Raw genomic sequence first — 14,547 nt, 5'->3', positions numbered from 1 at the left:
TTAAGAGTGGAGACATAAAGTGCCTATGAAATATTCCCCCTTTATGTGATGAATGTGGAGTTCCTTTAAAAAGAAAAAGAAAAACTCCATGTGTCTCTAGGTCCATAGCTAAATCACAAACAATTCGTTTATTTCTACACCTTTGTTTCAAACATCCACATTCCAATGATGACAGCAACAAAAGTCCCATCAAACCCAGCCAAAGGAGTTTGATTAGTCTCCCAGCTGCTGAGAGGTCCCAGGCAAACAGACCTAAAAAACAGAGAAAGAAAAACAAAACAAAATAATGGTTACAGGCTGTCAGATGTATTTCAGAGGGGTTCTTCATTCAACTGGGTCAGTTCAGTCCTTCCAGGAATTTTTTTTTCAGGGTAGGAAAAAAAAATCAATATTTCATTCTTAAACCTGTTTACATGGGGTTCATTAAAGCCTTGAAGTCAGGTTAGCAAATTGATATCTAATGGAGTGTGGGTCAACACAACATCTTCTAAAATAAGGAAGATTCCCAAGTCAGAGCAAAAAAAAAATCTATAAAATACATAAAATGCACTTTAAATGAACGTCAATAAAATATGACTTAGGGCTGTGCTATTGGGTTGTTGTTTTTTTTCCTTTCTTATTTTCTTTCCCCTTTTTTCTCTCCCCTTTCTGTGAACAGTGTTATTTACCGTGAGAAAACAGAGTGCAAGCAACATGTGTGAGTGGGCTGGTCTGATTTACTAACCGAAGACCTTAACAGTAATAGTTTGACAGTTACAATGAAATCTCGGCTCTGTGGGTGTGTGAATGCGCGCCCCCCCCTCCAACTCCTCAGTCCCCCCTCCTTAAAGAACTATCCAGCATCTGGGAGAAGTTTCAGGATTCTCTTTGCCCGCGCCGAGCAGAGAGAGGCTGAGCTGCGAGTTTGCTGGGCTGGGCTGGGCTGTGTGGGCCGGAGCTGGGAAAAGGGCTGGATAGGACTCTTCCTACTGCTCATAAATCAAACTCTTTCTATGAATGAGAATGTCATCAAAGAGATCAATTGTAGGAACACATGCACAAATACAAGTCCTCTTACGTATTTGCCCTAGCTGGGGATCCCCGTCTGAAAGCATTAAGTTAGGAGGCGTTTAAGCTATAAGTCATTTTTATTGCTCTTTTAAAACAACAGCTTGGCTAAGCTGCCGATGCCACGAAAAGCTCAGAGCTGGGCTTTCCGCCCCCCCCCCCCTTTTCTTTCTAGGAGAAGGGCTTTGGGCGGAGGGAAGAAGTGCTTTAAACCTAGCCATCCTTTTTATTTTAATGACGGTCTCTCTACCCTTCCCCTGACTGCCCCTAAGCTTTCCATTTTTAAAAAGCATGAGGTTCTTTGATCGCTGGGTGCTCTCACTCCCAACTCCCCAGGGCCCAAAGAGGGCTCTAAAACTGGTTCGTCAATTTCGAGATCAATTTCCTCCTGGGTGGGGGAAGGTTTTGCCTCTTGATCGCCTTGTGTTTCTGGGGCCAGTCTTTTGTGAGATGGCCGGAGGGAAGAAAGCTCAAGAAAGGCGAAATAACGCTGAAGGAAGTGGGGGCGATGGTCTGGATTACGCCGAGCCTGTGGGAGCCGGGTCCAGCCAGCCGAGAGACTGAGCCGATGGAGAAACACCAGCGGGTACAGTATCTCGGTTTCTGTTGACGGCTTTGCCTGTGTGAATGTGTGTTTGTGGGTATTTACACACACCAGGGAAACCCCTCCCCGGGGGCTTCCACTTTATGGGAAAAGAGGAGGGAGAGAGGAAAAGAGGAAAGAAGGGAGAGAGGGAGGGAGGAAAGAGGAAAAAAGAGGGAAAGAGAAGAGGAAAGTGAGAGGGAGGCTAAAAAAGGAAAGAGAAGAGAGACAGAGAAGAGGAAAAGAGAAAATGAGAGGAGGGAGGAAAAGGAAAAGGGGAAAGATGGAAAGAAAAAGAGGAGGGAGGGAGGAAATGGAGGAAAGAGAGGAAGAGAGGGAAAGAGAAGAGGAAAGAGAGAGATGGAAGTGGGAGAGAGGATAAGGAGAGAGGAGAAATAGAAAGAGGAAAGAGGAAAAGAGTGTCAGAGGACTGAGGAAATGGAAAGGGGGAGAGAGGGAAAGAAAAAGAGGGAGAGAGGGAAGGAGCAAATAGAGGAAATATGGAAAAAGAGGGTGAGAGGGAGGGTGGGAAAGTAAGAGGGCAAAGGAAGGAGGGAGAAAGAGAGAGGAGGGGGATGAGATGGGGGGAGTAGAAGAAAGCAGACAAAATGGAGAGGCGATGGAACACATTCGATCATTCTCTATTATGTTTCATTGTGACTGAGTAGGCCACAGACTCCTAGGCTGAGTGGAAGGCTAACAAAAGAGATGAGGTTTTTAAAACAAAGATGTAGAAATGGAGAAAAGAGGGGGACTCTACGTGGAAGCTGTGCTCCCAGAAAGGAAAGCCCTTAGCTGTGATGATTGTCCAGTGCCCTCCTTCTCTGTGTCTCCCCACCCCCCCACTCCAATCCCTGCCCCCACAATCTCTGAGAAGGAGCCTCAGGACTGGATGCTGGCCTGGGAAGAGGGGAAAGGGGCAATGCTCCTCAGACAAGGTCCAGACTCTTTCTCCTCAGAGGCTCCAACCTGCCTGGTGTCATGGTGGTGATCCTGTTCGAAGAGGCTGTTGCTGGCTCACTTGGGGCCTGCTTTACTATCTCATCATGGCTATGGGTCAAAGGGCAAAGGAGCAAATGAAAATAGAAGGGAAAAAGTACTGGGGAGGAATTCATTCTACCCGAGGGGGAAGGGAGAGTAGAAATGGAGGAGGAAAGGGAGAGAGGAAAAGAGGAAAGAAGGGAGGTGCAGATGAAGCTGGGGAGTACTCCAGTTTTGTTCTACCCTCTCTGAGGAGAAGGCTACTGGATGAGAGGGCTCAATATGGAGGAGGAAAGGAGCTCAGGGTTTATATTTTAGGACACAAAACAGAAAGGGAAGGTGGTAACACAGAGATTTCAGATAGGCCCACTGAAAATCTAGTTCTTAAAATTGGAGGATGTGGGAGGAAACAAGTAAGGAATCAAAACCACCTCCAGATCTGTGGCCCTCGGGATCACCTCCTCTGCTGAGGTCTGCTCTAAACAGACCCCAGATATTTATGCTTACCTAGGGAGCAGCCTTGCAGAATGGAGAGATTCCTTCTCACTGGCCCTCTCTGACTCGCTGCTTGTCCCAAGTCTTTCCTGTCTCAGTCTCTCTCTGACTCCTTCTACTTGTCCTTTTCTCTGCCTGCCCAGGGTTGACACGGAGCCCAGTGCCCCACGGAAATTAAAGAGCCCATTAGTAGCTGTGAGAGAACGAAGGTGACTGAAAACAGGACCCCTAGCTTGGGAAGAGATTCCTGCTAGTAGCAACGCAAACCTCTAGGGAAAACTAGCCAGCCAGTGCAGTCAAGAAACCATGCAGGGGAGGCTGGTCCTGGCTGTGGGGAGGGAGGGGGTGTAGCAGGGAGGGGAAAGCTCACTTTTCATCATCAACCATCTGTCATCCCCCCACTTGGCAGCCCCCCACCTCCAATTCCAAACTCACCGGATGGTGGCCCTAGGAGTGTTGGGGTTGGATTGGGGTGCGCGGGAGGAGGAGAATCGTGAGAACGTGGTCTAGCGCCCCCCCCCAGGATGGAGGAACTTGATTATAGTTAATTCTTAGCCCACTCCCTGTCTTTTATGCCTCGTCCCTTGGCCCGGGATTGGGGCTAGACAGAGGCCTGGGATGTACTGGCCTGCGTGTGGTGGCTCTCCAGCGCGCTGGTGGAGCCTACCAGATGGACAGCAGTGCCTAGACCAGCCCCAGAGCTGGGCCACATTCTCCAGCGTCTGCCCCTTCCCCCCGCCGCTTCTATCCTTCTGCAGAGTTACTCCCGGGTCACCTCGGACTCCCCAGGCAGAGTTGATTACAGGGAAGGAGGAGAAGGGGGGGGCGAGGGGGCTTGCTGCTGCCGCGGCGGCCTTTCCCGGCAATCCAGGGTCCCCCAGCTCTCCCGCCTCCGGGAGTCACATTACAACAACGTCTCATTGCCATGCTAATAGCTGGGGGACTGGGGCAGATTGGGGAGGGGGGAAAGCTCCTTGGCTTTGGAGACCTTCAGTGGAGATGAGTTCTCCTCCCCTTCTTCCTCCTCTTCTTCCTCCCCCTCCTCTTCCTCCTCCTTCTCCTCTTCCCTTTCCTCTTTCTCCCTCCTCCCTCCCCCTACTCATTTTCTCTTCTCCGCTCTTAGCCTCCTCCCACACGGGACTGGAGATTTCCTCGCCAAACCGTTCCATTCTTCTCCCAGTTACTGTTCCCAAAGGGAGCCGTGGTCATGACAATAACCAGAAAGCCGGGCAGCTAGGGACATCGGGGGGTCACACTCACCGGGAGACTGGGGCGCGGGTGCGGGGCGGTCTCCCTCTTCTTCCTCCTTGACTCACTCGAGTATCGGGGGTAGTGGGGAGGTTGAGGGGCTCTCCCACTCACCTGAAATTGGCCGGCCAGCCCAGTGCAGACTGATACCCAACCCCGCAATCCTGACCAGAGCCCCACGTCGTCCTCCTCCTTTTTTTCCTCCTCTTCCTCCTCGCTGTGCCCGGGAGAGCTACCCTACTCCCCCATATCCCATGCAACTCCTGATGGGGCGGAGCGGGAGCCCCCAGCGGCGGCGCAGCGGCAATGGTGGCGGCTCCCTCTCGGGCTCCGGTTCCTCCTGGGCCCGGCCCCAGAGCGGGGCTCCTGCCGTTGCCGCTGCCGCAGCCACTGCCGCTGCCGGGGGGGCGACTGCGCGTCACCTTGATGGAGGAGCGCCCGGGATTTAAATGCCACTGAAACGGTGATCCATCACCAGCAGGAACAGGCAAACTTTCGCAGGGGGTTCCGCCATTGGCTGCCGCGGTCACGTGCTCCCCGTCCCTCTCTCACCCTCCCCCGCCCCCTGCACACTGTACATTCATATCATTTTTCTCTTTGGCCCCATGGAGGAAGTGAGAAAGTTGGCACGGTCACCCAGGGCTCTGAAGGACCCGGTCACTGCGTATCAGGCAGATGGACAATGCGAGAATGAGCGCCTCCTTCCTGGAGCACCCCATCCTTAACGCAGGAGACTCGGGGACCTGCTCCGCCCGAGCCTACCACTCTGATCATGGGATTACAACTTTTCAGTCGTGCGCGGTCAGTGCCAACAGCTGCGGGGGCGACGAGCGCTTCCTGGTGGGCAGAGGGGTCCAGATGAGTCCCTCCCACCACCCTCACGCCCATCACCACTACCCCCAGCCGGCCGCCTACCAGCACCTCAACAACCTGGGTATGTCTTATTCCCACTCCAGCTGTGGCCCGGGGTTCGCATCGCAGAGCTTCAGCGCAGGTTACAGCCCCTACTCATTAAATCAGGAAGCAGACGTAAGCGGCGGGTACCCCTCGTGCGCTCCCGCTGTTTACTCTGGAACTCTCTCATCTTCCATGGTCCAGCATCATCACCACCACCACCAGGGTTATGCCGGGGGCACGGTGGGCTCGCCTCAGTACATTCACCACTCATATGGACAAGAAGCGCAGAATCTGACCCTGGCAAATTATAATAACCCCTTGTCCCCTCTCCATGCCAGCCACCAAGAAACCTGTCGCTCTCCTACAGCAGAGACATCACCTCCAGCACAGACCTTTGACTGGATGAAAGTCAAAAGGAATCCCCCCAAAACAGGTCAGTTCTCTTCTTGCAGAACACCTGGCCACTGCTGCTGCCGCCTTGAGGGTCTAGGGGTGAGGTGGGTGTAGGCTTTACTTAGTATTTGGGGGGGGAAGCCAACTCGAGGTTATGTGTAGGTTTTGTAGGGGGTGGGTGGGGTGGAGAACTCAGGTGTACTCAGGTGAATGATGCCCAAGAAGTAACAGAGAAGAGGCCAGTCCCTCTCTCTGGCTTCCTGAAAGTAGGAGCTGGGGGGTGGGGGTGGGGGAGGCTGTTAATATCTCTGGACTCCCATTAATCATGCTTTCTGTTCACACCAATGGTTGCCATCAGTCACCCTCCTAGGAGTTCTATGTGATCAGATCAGGTTATACTTTGCCCCTTTACCTGACTGATTCGGAAGGTTGACGGGTATAAATCACCCGTACTTCATTCAAAAAAAAAAAAAAGAACAACCAAAGGACAAAACTACTTCTTTTCTCTCCCCCTTCCCCCTCCCCACCCTTGCCCTCCAGGGAAAGTTGGTGAATACGGGTATATTGGCCAACCCAACACGGTGCGCACCAATTTTACCACCAAGCAGCTGACTGAGCTGGAAAAGGAATTTCACTTCAACAAGTACCTGACGAGGGCCAGGAGGGTGGAGATCGCAGCCTCACTGCAACTCAACGAGACCCAGGTCAAGATCTGGTTTCAGAACCGCCGCATGAAGCAAAAGAAGAGAGAGAAGGAGGGCCTGCTGCCCATCTCGCCCACCACTCCATCGCGGAGAGAGGACAAGGCCGAGGAATCCTCAGACAAATCTACCTCCTCACCCTGCATCCCCTCTTCCCCAGCCTCCTCTACCTCAGACACTCTGACTACCTCCAACTGAGTTTGCCCCCGGCCCCTTTCTTCCTCCCCCCCCACTCCCCACCCCACTATACTTTAGTGCAGAACAACTAACCCGAAGCACATTCTTAGCTTATCTTTCCCTTCGTTTACAATGTCTCTCTTTCTGCTTGATGTTATCTTCAGGTCTTCTCCAGGCTAGGTCACTGTGTTTCAAGAGAATTCTGGCCTAGAGACCTAGAGGCTGGGTGGGAGTAACTTCACTAATGGTGGGGTGCCACCATCTGGTTTTTTGATGACCTCTGAGGGCCCCTTATCCATGATTGATTCAGATACCCTTTGGAAAAGCTCCATCATTCCCCCTCCCCCTGCTTGCAGAGCAGACATATCTGTCATCTAACTTCAAATTATTTTTCTTCCCCTCTTCCTCCTTTTCCTCATCTCCTGGACACTAAAGGCAGAGTCTAAAGGCCTCAAGAAGAGGATGCACTATGAAAGTGTTTACACAATTCAGCTTTTTAATTTAATGCATTCAGTTTCTTGTGTGAGTTTGCTGGTTGTAAATACTTTAAGAGATTTATCTTTATACAGATTTTCTAGAAATAATGTTTAGCTTAGGAGATTAAAACAGGGTGGATACACTCCCAAAGCTGGGTGTAATTTTATACAGGACTAAAAGTGACAAAATAAAGACATCAGACTGGACTGGTGAAGCCCGATCAGATACTCCACAGGGAAGTAGCCCTGTGTCTTTAGAGGAGATAAGTAGGCCTGGGCTGCACTGGGTTGTGGTTGTTGTTGGGTTTTTTTTTCTTTGTTTTGTTTTGTTTTTGTTTTTTGTCTTTTTCATTTTTTTGCAACCCTCCCTAGGTGTGCAGAGTCTCTCTTCCCCAGCCCTGCCACCTCTTCTGGCCTCCTCCTGCCCCAATCAAAAATTGTGCTGGATTGTCCTTGAACCTTAGGGCATATTATCCCCAAACATCTTATTTCCACAGTAATCTTTCCCTCGATTTGATGTACCTCCAACTCAATCGTAAATGTGATAAATGGCAAAATGAATGTATATTTCATGTGATTTGTGAATAGGCTTTCTGCATGGTGCACAATGGTTTGAGCCCCCAAAGATACTATACTGAGTTCTATCAGTTGTCCTTTGTGGTCCCATAATATTTCTGAGTTTCTGTACAATCATGAAAAGTTCTGAGATCCCAAGAGTGATGGAATCCAGAGCAGAATTACGGGTCCTAAAATATCTGTAATAAATATATTCACATTTCAGGTATGTTTGGGCTTCCTTGTATTTCCCTCCAATCTGTTTCAATTGATTCCACCTCGGGTTGATCATTTTATGTGGGAAGGGGAAGGGAAAAGGGGTGTCTCTACTTTCAAAGAGTCTGTCCTTTATTGGATAAAGTCAATTTTTTCCCCTCCTCATCCTGCAGCTAAAACCCACCATTCCTGGATCATTTTTGACAACTCACATTTGACACCTACATTCTGCTTCTGGGTGTGTAGGATTTTTTTTTAAACAATTTTTTTAAAGGAAGTTTTTTTTTAAAGTTGAAATCATAGGGAAATTTATGAAGTGAATCTATTTTTGCAACAAATATAGGAACTTCCTGGGTCAAGTGCTAACCTTTTCACCTCTAACTGAACGTTGACATATATACAAACAGACCTCCCTTCAAAAGCAGAAACTGTCTTCAGTCAGTCTTTCCTCACATCAGTGAGCCAACAGTCAAGGGACTCACATTTAATTACCTCCAATATGAAGCTGTCCTCGGAATGGAGTCCTCCTCCTGTCCCTTATTACCCTTCACACACCTTTCCTCTTTGCTGATTGCCAACTATAGCTTTCAATATCTTGTTTTTTGCTCCCCCACTTCCAATTCTTCCTGTCCTTCTTCCATCTCCTCCTTCATCCTTCCCTCTCCTCCTTAAGTTCTCAGCTAAGCTTCATTCATCTCCAAACCCAAATTTGATTTTAAAAGCTATGCCAGACCTGGATTTGCTGGGAGATTCCTGATGCCTGGGCACATGCTACAGTTAGTGAGAGGCCCCAGGAGAACTGGTTCCCTATTTCCCTCTGCGGCCACTTTCAGGGAAACTTGTAAGTTTCTTTAAGGTCTTACACCGCCCAGCTGCACAGAGCCAGAAATCAGAAAAGGAGTAATATTTCAAAGCTACAGGGTTTACACCTATGCCTTTTCCCAAATCCTTACCACCACTTCACCCACCCACCCCCTTCACTCGTTTTAGCGGAACATTCCGCCCCGAAGCTTCCAGAAAGGGAAAAATCCTAGCATCCTTCAAAGGACAAATACATGTTTCTCCTAAGAAACAAATAAACAAACAGCCTGGGCTTCCTTTCTTCACCAACAAAGGAATGCTTTGCACGGAGCGTCAGGGCTGCAAAGTTGCAGGTTCGGTGGAGCATCTACGCGAGATTCCTCATTTCCTTGTCAAAGGAGACAAGTCTCGATTTGCAGGCGCGTCGGCCATATCAAGGGCACCAGGAGAAGGCTAGGGCTCCCTGCCTCAGCCCTGGGACCGTCCCTAAAAAGACTGCAGTGGATGCAGCCCAACTTCAAAGCGGAGCCAAATATTTCTTTCATTTTCCCGCCTGAGCTTATACTGTATCTTTTGTTTATTAGCGTAAGGGCACAAAACAAAACAGATGGCCTCCTTCCAAATACTTTCATGTGCTAAAGTATGCATTTGCATGCCACCGACCCTGATTTCAATATCTAAGAGCTAGAGGGGTTCCAACCCCTGGGCCCTCAAGTGTCCAGGTACTGGTTTTTTTTAATGGAACTGGGGGGAGGAAAAGGATCAATTACAGCGAAATTGACCAAGACTTTTCTCCGTGGTGGGATAAATTAGCTAACGAGCAATGCATTTAGGACGCATTAATATACCTTTCAGCAACGAAAACATTCGTATCTTTTTAGCTGTCCCAATCGATTAAATCAAAATAGCTTAATATGACCTACTTCGAGGTCTCTTTGTTCTCGGAGGAAAGCAGTTAAAAAAAAGTGATAAGGGTGATTGAAACCCCAGAAAGAGCTAAAATGGGGGAATCCCCCATTTTTACAGATTCAAAACCAGCCGCTCTTGAGAGGTGCATCGTGGGATGGGAAGGATTTGGAGATCATCTTTCTCAATCCTCGTGGTTTACCAAAGCGTAGTCCTCCCCAACCCATAGTTCAGAGCAGCACCCAACTCAAGCCGGATTTCAGATTTTTCCTGCATCTCTTGCCTTAGATAGAACAGCCCCCTCCTTTCAAGTTAAATTTTGGAGCTTAGGCAGAGGCTGGGGTATTTTCCTCTGGGGCAATCAGATTCCAACAGATCAATATTTACTCAGTCTGAAAGGGTTGTTGAAAAGGCAGCATCAACAAACTGCTTAGCTGCTCACCCCCAGTTTAATCTTAGGTTCACCGAAAGTTCAAACAGAAATTAATTCAGAGATGGGTCACTTTAGAAAAAGCCCTCTGCTGAAGGCAAACAATTCCAGTCCCATCCCTCTGGAGGAGGGGGGGTGACTTTCCCAATTCTTTTTTGGCTAAACAGTGTTTACTAAAAACTTAACCACTTTCCTCTCCCTCTCTGAAGGTCTTTTCATGAGGGGTTAGTTTCCCTGCTGTCCTCTTCCTTCCCTCCCCTCCTGTTCTAGCTTTCCTTCTGCCAATCCATTAACCTTCACTTGGCCTAAACTAAACTGCATTGAATATTTTAAAAATGTTAAATAAGACTGATGAAATGGATCCTATTTATTTCTGGTGCCACTAGCTATGAAAGAGGGTTCTTTATATTACAGCACATCTCCTAGGTCTAGGAGAACTCCTGGGTGAGATCGGATAGAAAAGTCCATTTACTCCTGACTAATGTGGGTCTTTCTCCTTAGCATCTCTCTAGGCCTGGATGCAGAGTCCGTCCGGGGGATGAGGTGGGAGGAGAGGCTGGAGAAATCAAGGGATAAATATATATTGGGGGATGCCTTGGAATCCTGATGGACTCCGGTTCCATCAGTTGGGGGGGCAGAGGAGGGAGGGGAGAAAGCAAGGGACTTGGAGAACCCCAGGATGGAATGGAAGGTGAAGAGGTTACTGTTGGAGGTGGGAAATGCTGCACGTCGTGGCTAATTGCCACAGAGCTCCAGAGGTCAGAGTTCACAAAATACCGCATAAATGAATGCTCAATGGAGACTTATTAAACTCTCCTAATGGCAGCTCACGCTTGGCCAAAAGTAGGAATATTTCTTCCTAAGAAGAGGCATCCATAAGGAAGAAGTGGCCCTTTTGCATTTTTACTTACGTAAAGCACTTTTGTGCTCTCCATGCCCACACACTTATTTTAAATACTATGCATGGATGGAACATTTCATTTTCTGATTGTGCTGCAAACGTGCTCACGTTAGCATTTTTAATAGGCAGGAAAGAACTGCTCACAGGGACTTCTCTATTAGGATGGCCTGCTTGGGAAGAGACAGACAACTTTATAATAGAAAAGTGCCCTTGGAGGCTGAATTTCAGAGGGTAAGCTGAGGCTTCTAGTTTCTCAGCCTTCTTACCACGATCCAGGGGCAGTTTGGTTCCTTCTTTTTTCAAGAGCAACCCCCCATCTTCTGGTGCACTTACTAGTTCCCTTCCAAAAAACACCCACCACTCCATTCCTGTTTGGTTTCTTTCACACACCTGCGACAAGAGAGAGGGAGACTTGAGTTCTTGGTCCTCGATTTTCTTACTGGTCAGATTTTCTGGTAAACACTCCACCCAGTGCTCCAGCCTAAGGTTGTCTGGGTTACTGATCCCCCAGCACTCCTCTCCCCACTTCTGTTAATACATCACCAATCGAATACAGATCCTAGTAATTAAACACTGGGAACCTAGTTTCACAAAAAAAAATTAAGATTTGAGAGAAGATGCAAAATGTTAATTCTGTGAGAACTGGTTTTCACAAACATTTTAAAAATTCAGTCTAGATCTGGGAAAGAATTATCGTGAAAGTAAACCCCCGGCATTAAGAGTTTGACCCCATTAAATTGGCAAAGGTTGCTGTCAGTGAGGTGCAGCCCAAGGGCTCTGTTAACACATTCCAGGTTGGATTCTCACGCTGAATTTTCTTTCTGCCTTGGACCTATTCCACAGCCTGGCCTCCTTGCCTGTCTCTGCCCGTATTCCTTCATTTCCTCGGGTGACTCACTCTCTTCCCTGAAGAAAAAACCCTAACTCTCCTCTGAACCTCAACTTTGCACTTTTTCTTTCTGCCCGACGGGTGGATTCCTTAGGCTAGGGATTATTGGGCCCAAGGCCCCGCATCAGTGCTGGAGGCTGCTGGGAGAATCCCTCGAGGCTTGTCTTACACCATCCTGTTGGTAATCACTCCAGTCGTGGAACTCAGCTGACCTTCGATTGCAGTACTCGTGACTATAGAGAGCAGCTGGGCGGCTCAGTCCAGGTTGGCTCTAAGCATCTTTACCTTCTTAATTTCTTCATTCCCTTCCACCTTCATCCGTATAGTTTTGTGATCCCGAAGCACAGGAATTTTCCTTCTAGCCTATGACTCCTCAACGGCTGCATCTGGGTCTTGGCTATAAGAAATCAATTACGGCCTCGGCTTTCGCTTTCAGCTTTGGGGACCCAAGTCAAGACATGTATCTCAATTTAAAAAAAAATAAATCTTCTCGGGAATTAGAGGAATATGAAAATGTACTTTCGCTTTTTATCTGGCATGGAGTCAATTTGTAGGAAATCTTAGGATCTTTAATGCTCTGTACTATGGACTGGAGTGTAATTAATCGCTTTTCGTACATTAAAAAAATCAACAAAAACCACAGGTTCAATACCGTTCCACCCTTTCCCCTCCCCCCAAACAACAACAACAACAAAACCCCATCAGCAGCAACAACACAGGGCAATATACCCTTTCTTTTAACAGAAAATAAAGGAGAGGGGAGCTCTGGTGAATGACCGGTGAATGACTGGATTATTCCTTTTTGGGGGGTTCATTTTAAAGGAAAGTCGTCACATCGGGGCTGAAACAAATGCTGTCGATTTTAGGTTCTCGTATTGCACCAACTCTGATGGTCCTTCAAGGCATGCGGGGGTGGATGGGGGACTGGGCTCCGATCTTCTAGTGGGCTGATAGGACTTCTCCAGGGCCGCTTTGGAGCGAGCCCCAGCGCTTTGTCCTTGCTTCAAGAGTAGCCCCAGTCATTCCCCAGAGCTCGGTCTGATCTACCCTTGGCCTTGAGAATGCTTTGGGGTCCCGGGCCAAGACTGAAGTTCGGCAGTATGGTGTCCCGGGCAACTTCCCTCGGGCGGCTTTTCCTGAGCTCGCCTCTGCTTTCACTTCTCAGAGGGAGCTCTGATCAAAAAGTTCACTGGATCCCTGCCTTGATCTCCCCTCTAGGGGAAATGAGGGAGACATTTCCTCCACTCCCATAAGAATCTACTTGCAGCTACAGGGAGGCTGCATTGCACTGCGGAATGCTAGGGCTATGGACACAGTCCCCAGATTGTCTACCCCCTTCCCCCATCTCATTCACACCTAGCCCCTCCCCTCTTATGCGCTAGAGATTGGGGAAGAGGACTCATCTTTAAAGTCGGGACTTTGCATTTGGACTTCCCAATCCACTGGAAGAACCCAATGGGTGACATCAGCTTTCTGCATGTGTCTTAAAAGAAGTGGGAGAAGGTTGTATAACTTGTTACTTTCCCCAGAGTTTCCTCGCCTCCCTTCAACACCCTTTTTCAGTTGGAGTGACATTGACTCTCCCTTGGCCTGGACTCGAAATCTTCTCCCCTGGACTTGGAAGGAAAGAGGAAGGAAGGAGACCTAAAGGCTGCAAGGTCCGCTGGCATGCTGCAGAGGAGGCTGAGATGTTGGGTGGAGGCCTCAGTGGACCCACCAACCTAGCATGGATGGTGCTTGGAGCATGGAGGCTTCTAATTTCTCAGCCTCTTTGATCTTCCATCCTCCAGAGGAGCGGTAACAAAATGAAGCCAGAGAGCAGGAAAAGGCCAGGAGTTTCCCTCCTTGAAGAAAGGGAAAAACAAAAGGAGTAGTAAACCAAATTCATTCCTAATTAACAGAAACTTACAACATAATTTCAATAAAGCCCTTATTTTTTTCTTCTTCTGTAGGTCATGAAGATCCAACAGGAGAAAGAGGCAGTCTTAATCTGCAATGTAATTCTGAGCCTCAGAAGACATGGCCACAGGCCCTAACTTCCCTTTATGTTTCCAGATCTCCTGCATCCGGCTCTCTCTCCCCCACTCCCTCTTTTTCACATGGCCAGTAGAGTCACTTGGGCTGTGAGCAAGATTTCACAGTTCTGCCAGCTTCATAGCATGTCCCAGATGTTTGGAGCTGGAAGGGAGCTTGGAGGCCATCTTGTTTAACCCATTCATTGCACTTATTCAGTGACTCAGAAGCCTTTATCTAATCCACTGTGTGCCAGGCCCTAAGGCTACAAAGACAAAAATGAAACAATCTCTGTTGTCAAAGAGCTTGTATTCTTGGCAGGGAGTGGTGAGGATGATGAAACAGACCAGAAAATGCAGGACACCAGCAGAGACAGAAACCTTTCCTATTGAACTTGATAAGAACTGAGCAACGAAAAGACTTTCCTTACTTCTCTTCAAAAGGGCAAATGATGCCAAACACTAGAAGTATTGCTGTGGCTAGGCAGGCTATTTCCCTCCTTCAGGTCCAGGCTTCCTTGTGGCCTTCTGCTGTCACTGTCCCCAGGTTTCTCTGTCTACTCCAGAATGTCCTCCTCTTTTCCTCGACATAACCAAACTGTAGGGACCATCTCCAGTCATCCTGATCTATATCTGAGCACTGGACCCAGATGGCATTGGAGGAGAAAGTGAGGCTGGTGACTTTGCCCAGTCCTGCCTCACTTAAATCCAATTCACTTGCAAGTCATGGCATCATCTTGCTGATGTCATGGTCCTCTTTGAGAACAAAAGACAAGCCACAAGGAAACTATACCAACTCTAAGCCCATTTCCTCTAAAATGAACTCCCCAATTACCCCA

At 48.5% G+C, this 14,547-nt stretch overlaps 1 protein-coding gene across 1 annotated transcript; it reads left to right on the top strand.

Annotated features, from left to right (window-relative positions):
- Positions 1-4,899: 4,899 nt before the first annotated feature.
- On the top strand, positions 4,900-7,780 carry HOXA1 (homeobox A1). Its single transcript, XM_020993372.2, has 2 exons — positions 4,900-5,684; positions 6,185-7,780. Exons 1-2 carry the CDS (start codon positions 5,030-5,032, stop codon positions 6,541-6,543), a joined length of 1,014 nt encoding a protein of 337 aa, XP_020849031.1. The 5' UTR covers positions 4,900-5,029; the 3' UTR covers positions 6,544-7,780.
- The last annotated feature ends 6,767 nt before the right edge of the window (positions 7,781-14,547 follow it).

This window comes from Phascolarctos cinereus, unplaced genomic scaffold, assembly GCF_003287225.1.
Source record: "Phascolarctos cinereus isolate Bilbo 61053 unplaced genomic scaffold, phaCin_HiC Scaffold_1;HRSCAF=81, whole genome shotgun sequence".
Taxonomy (NCBI): Eukaryota; Metazoa; Chordata; class Mammalia; order Diprotodontia; family Phascolarctidae; genus Phascolarctos; species Phascolarctos cinereus.
This window is presented reverse-complemented; position numbering and strand designations above follow the sequence as displayed.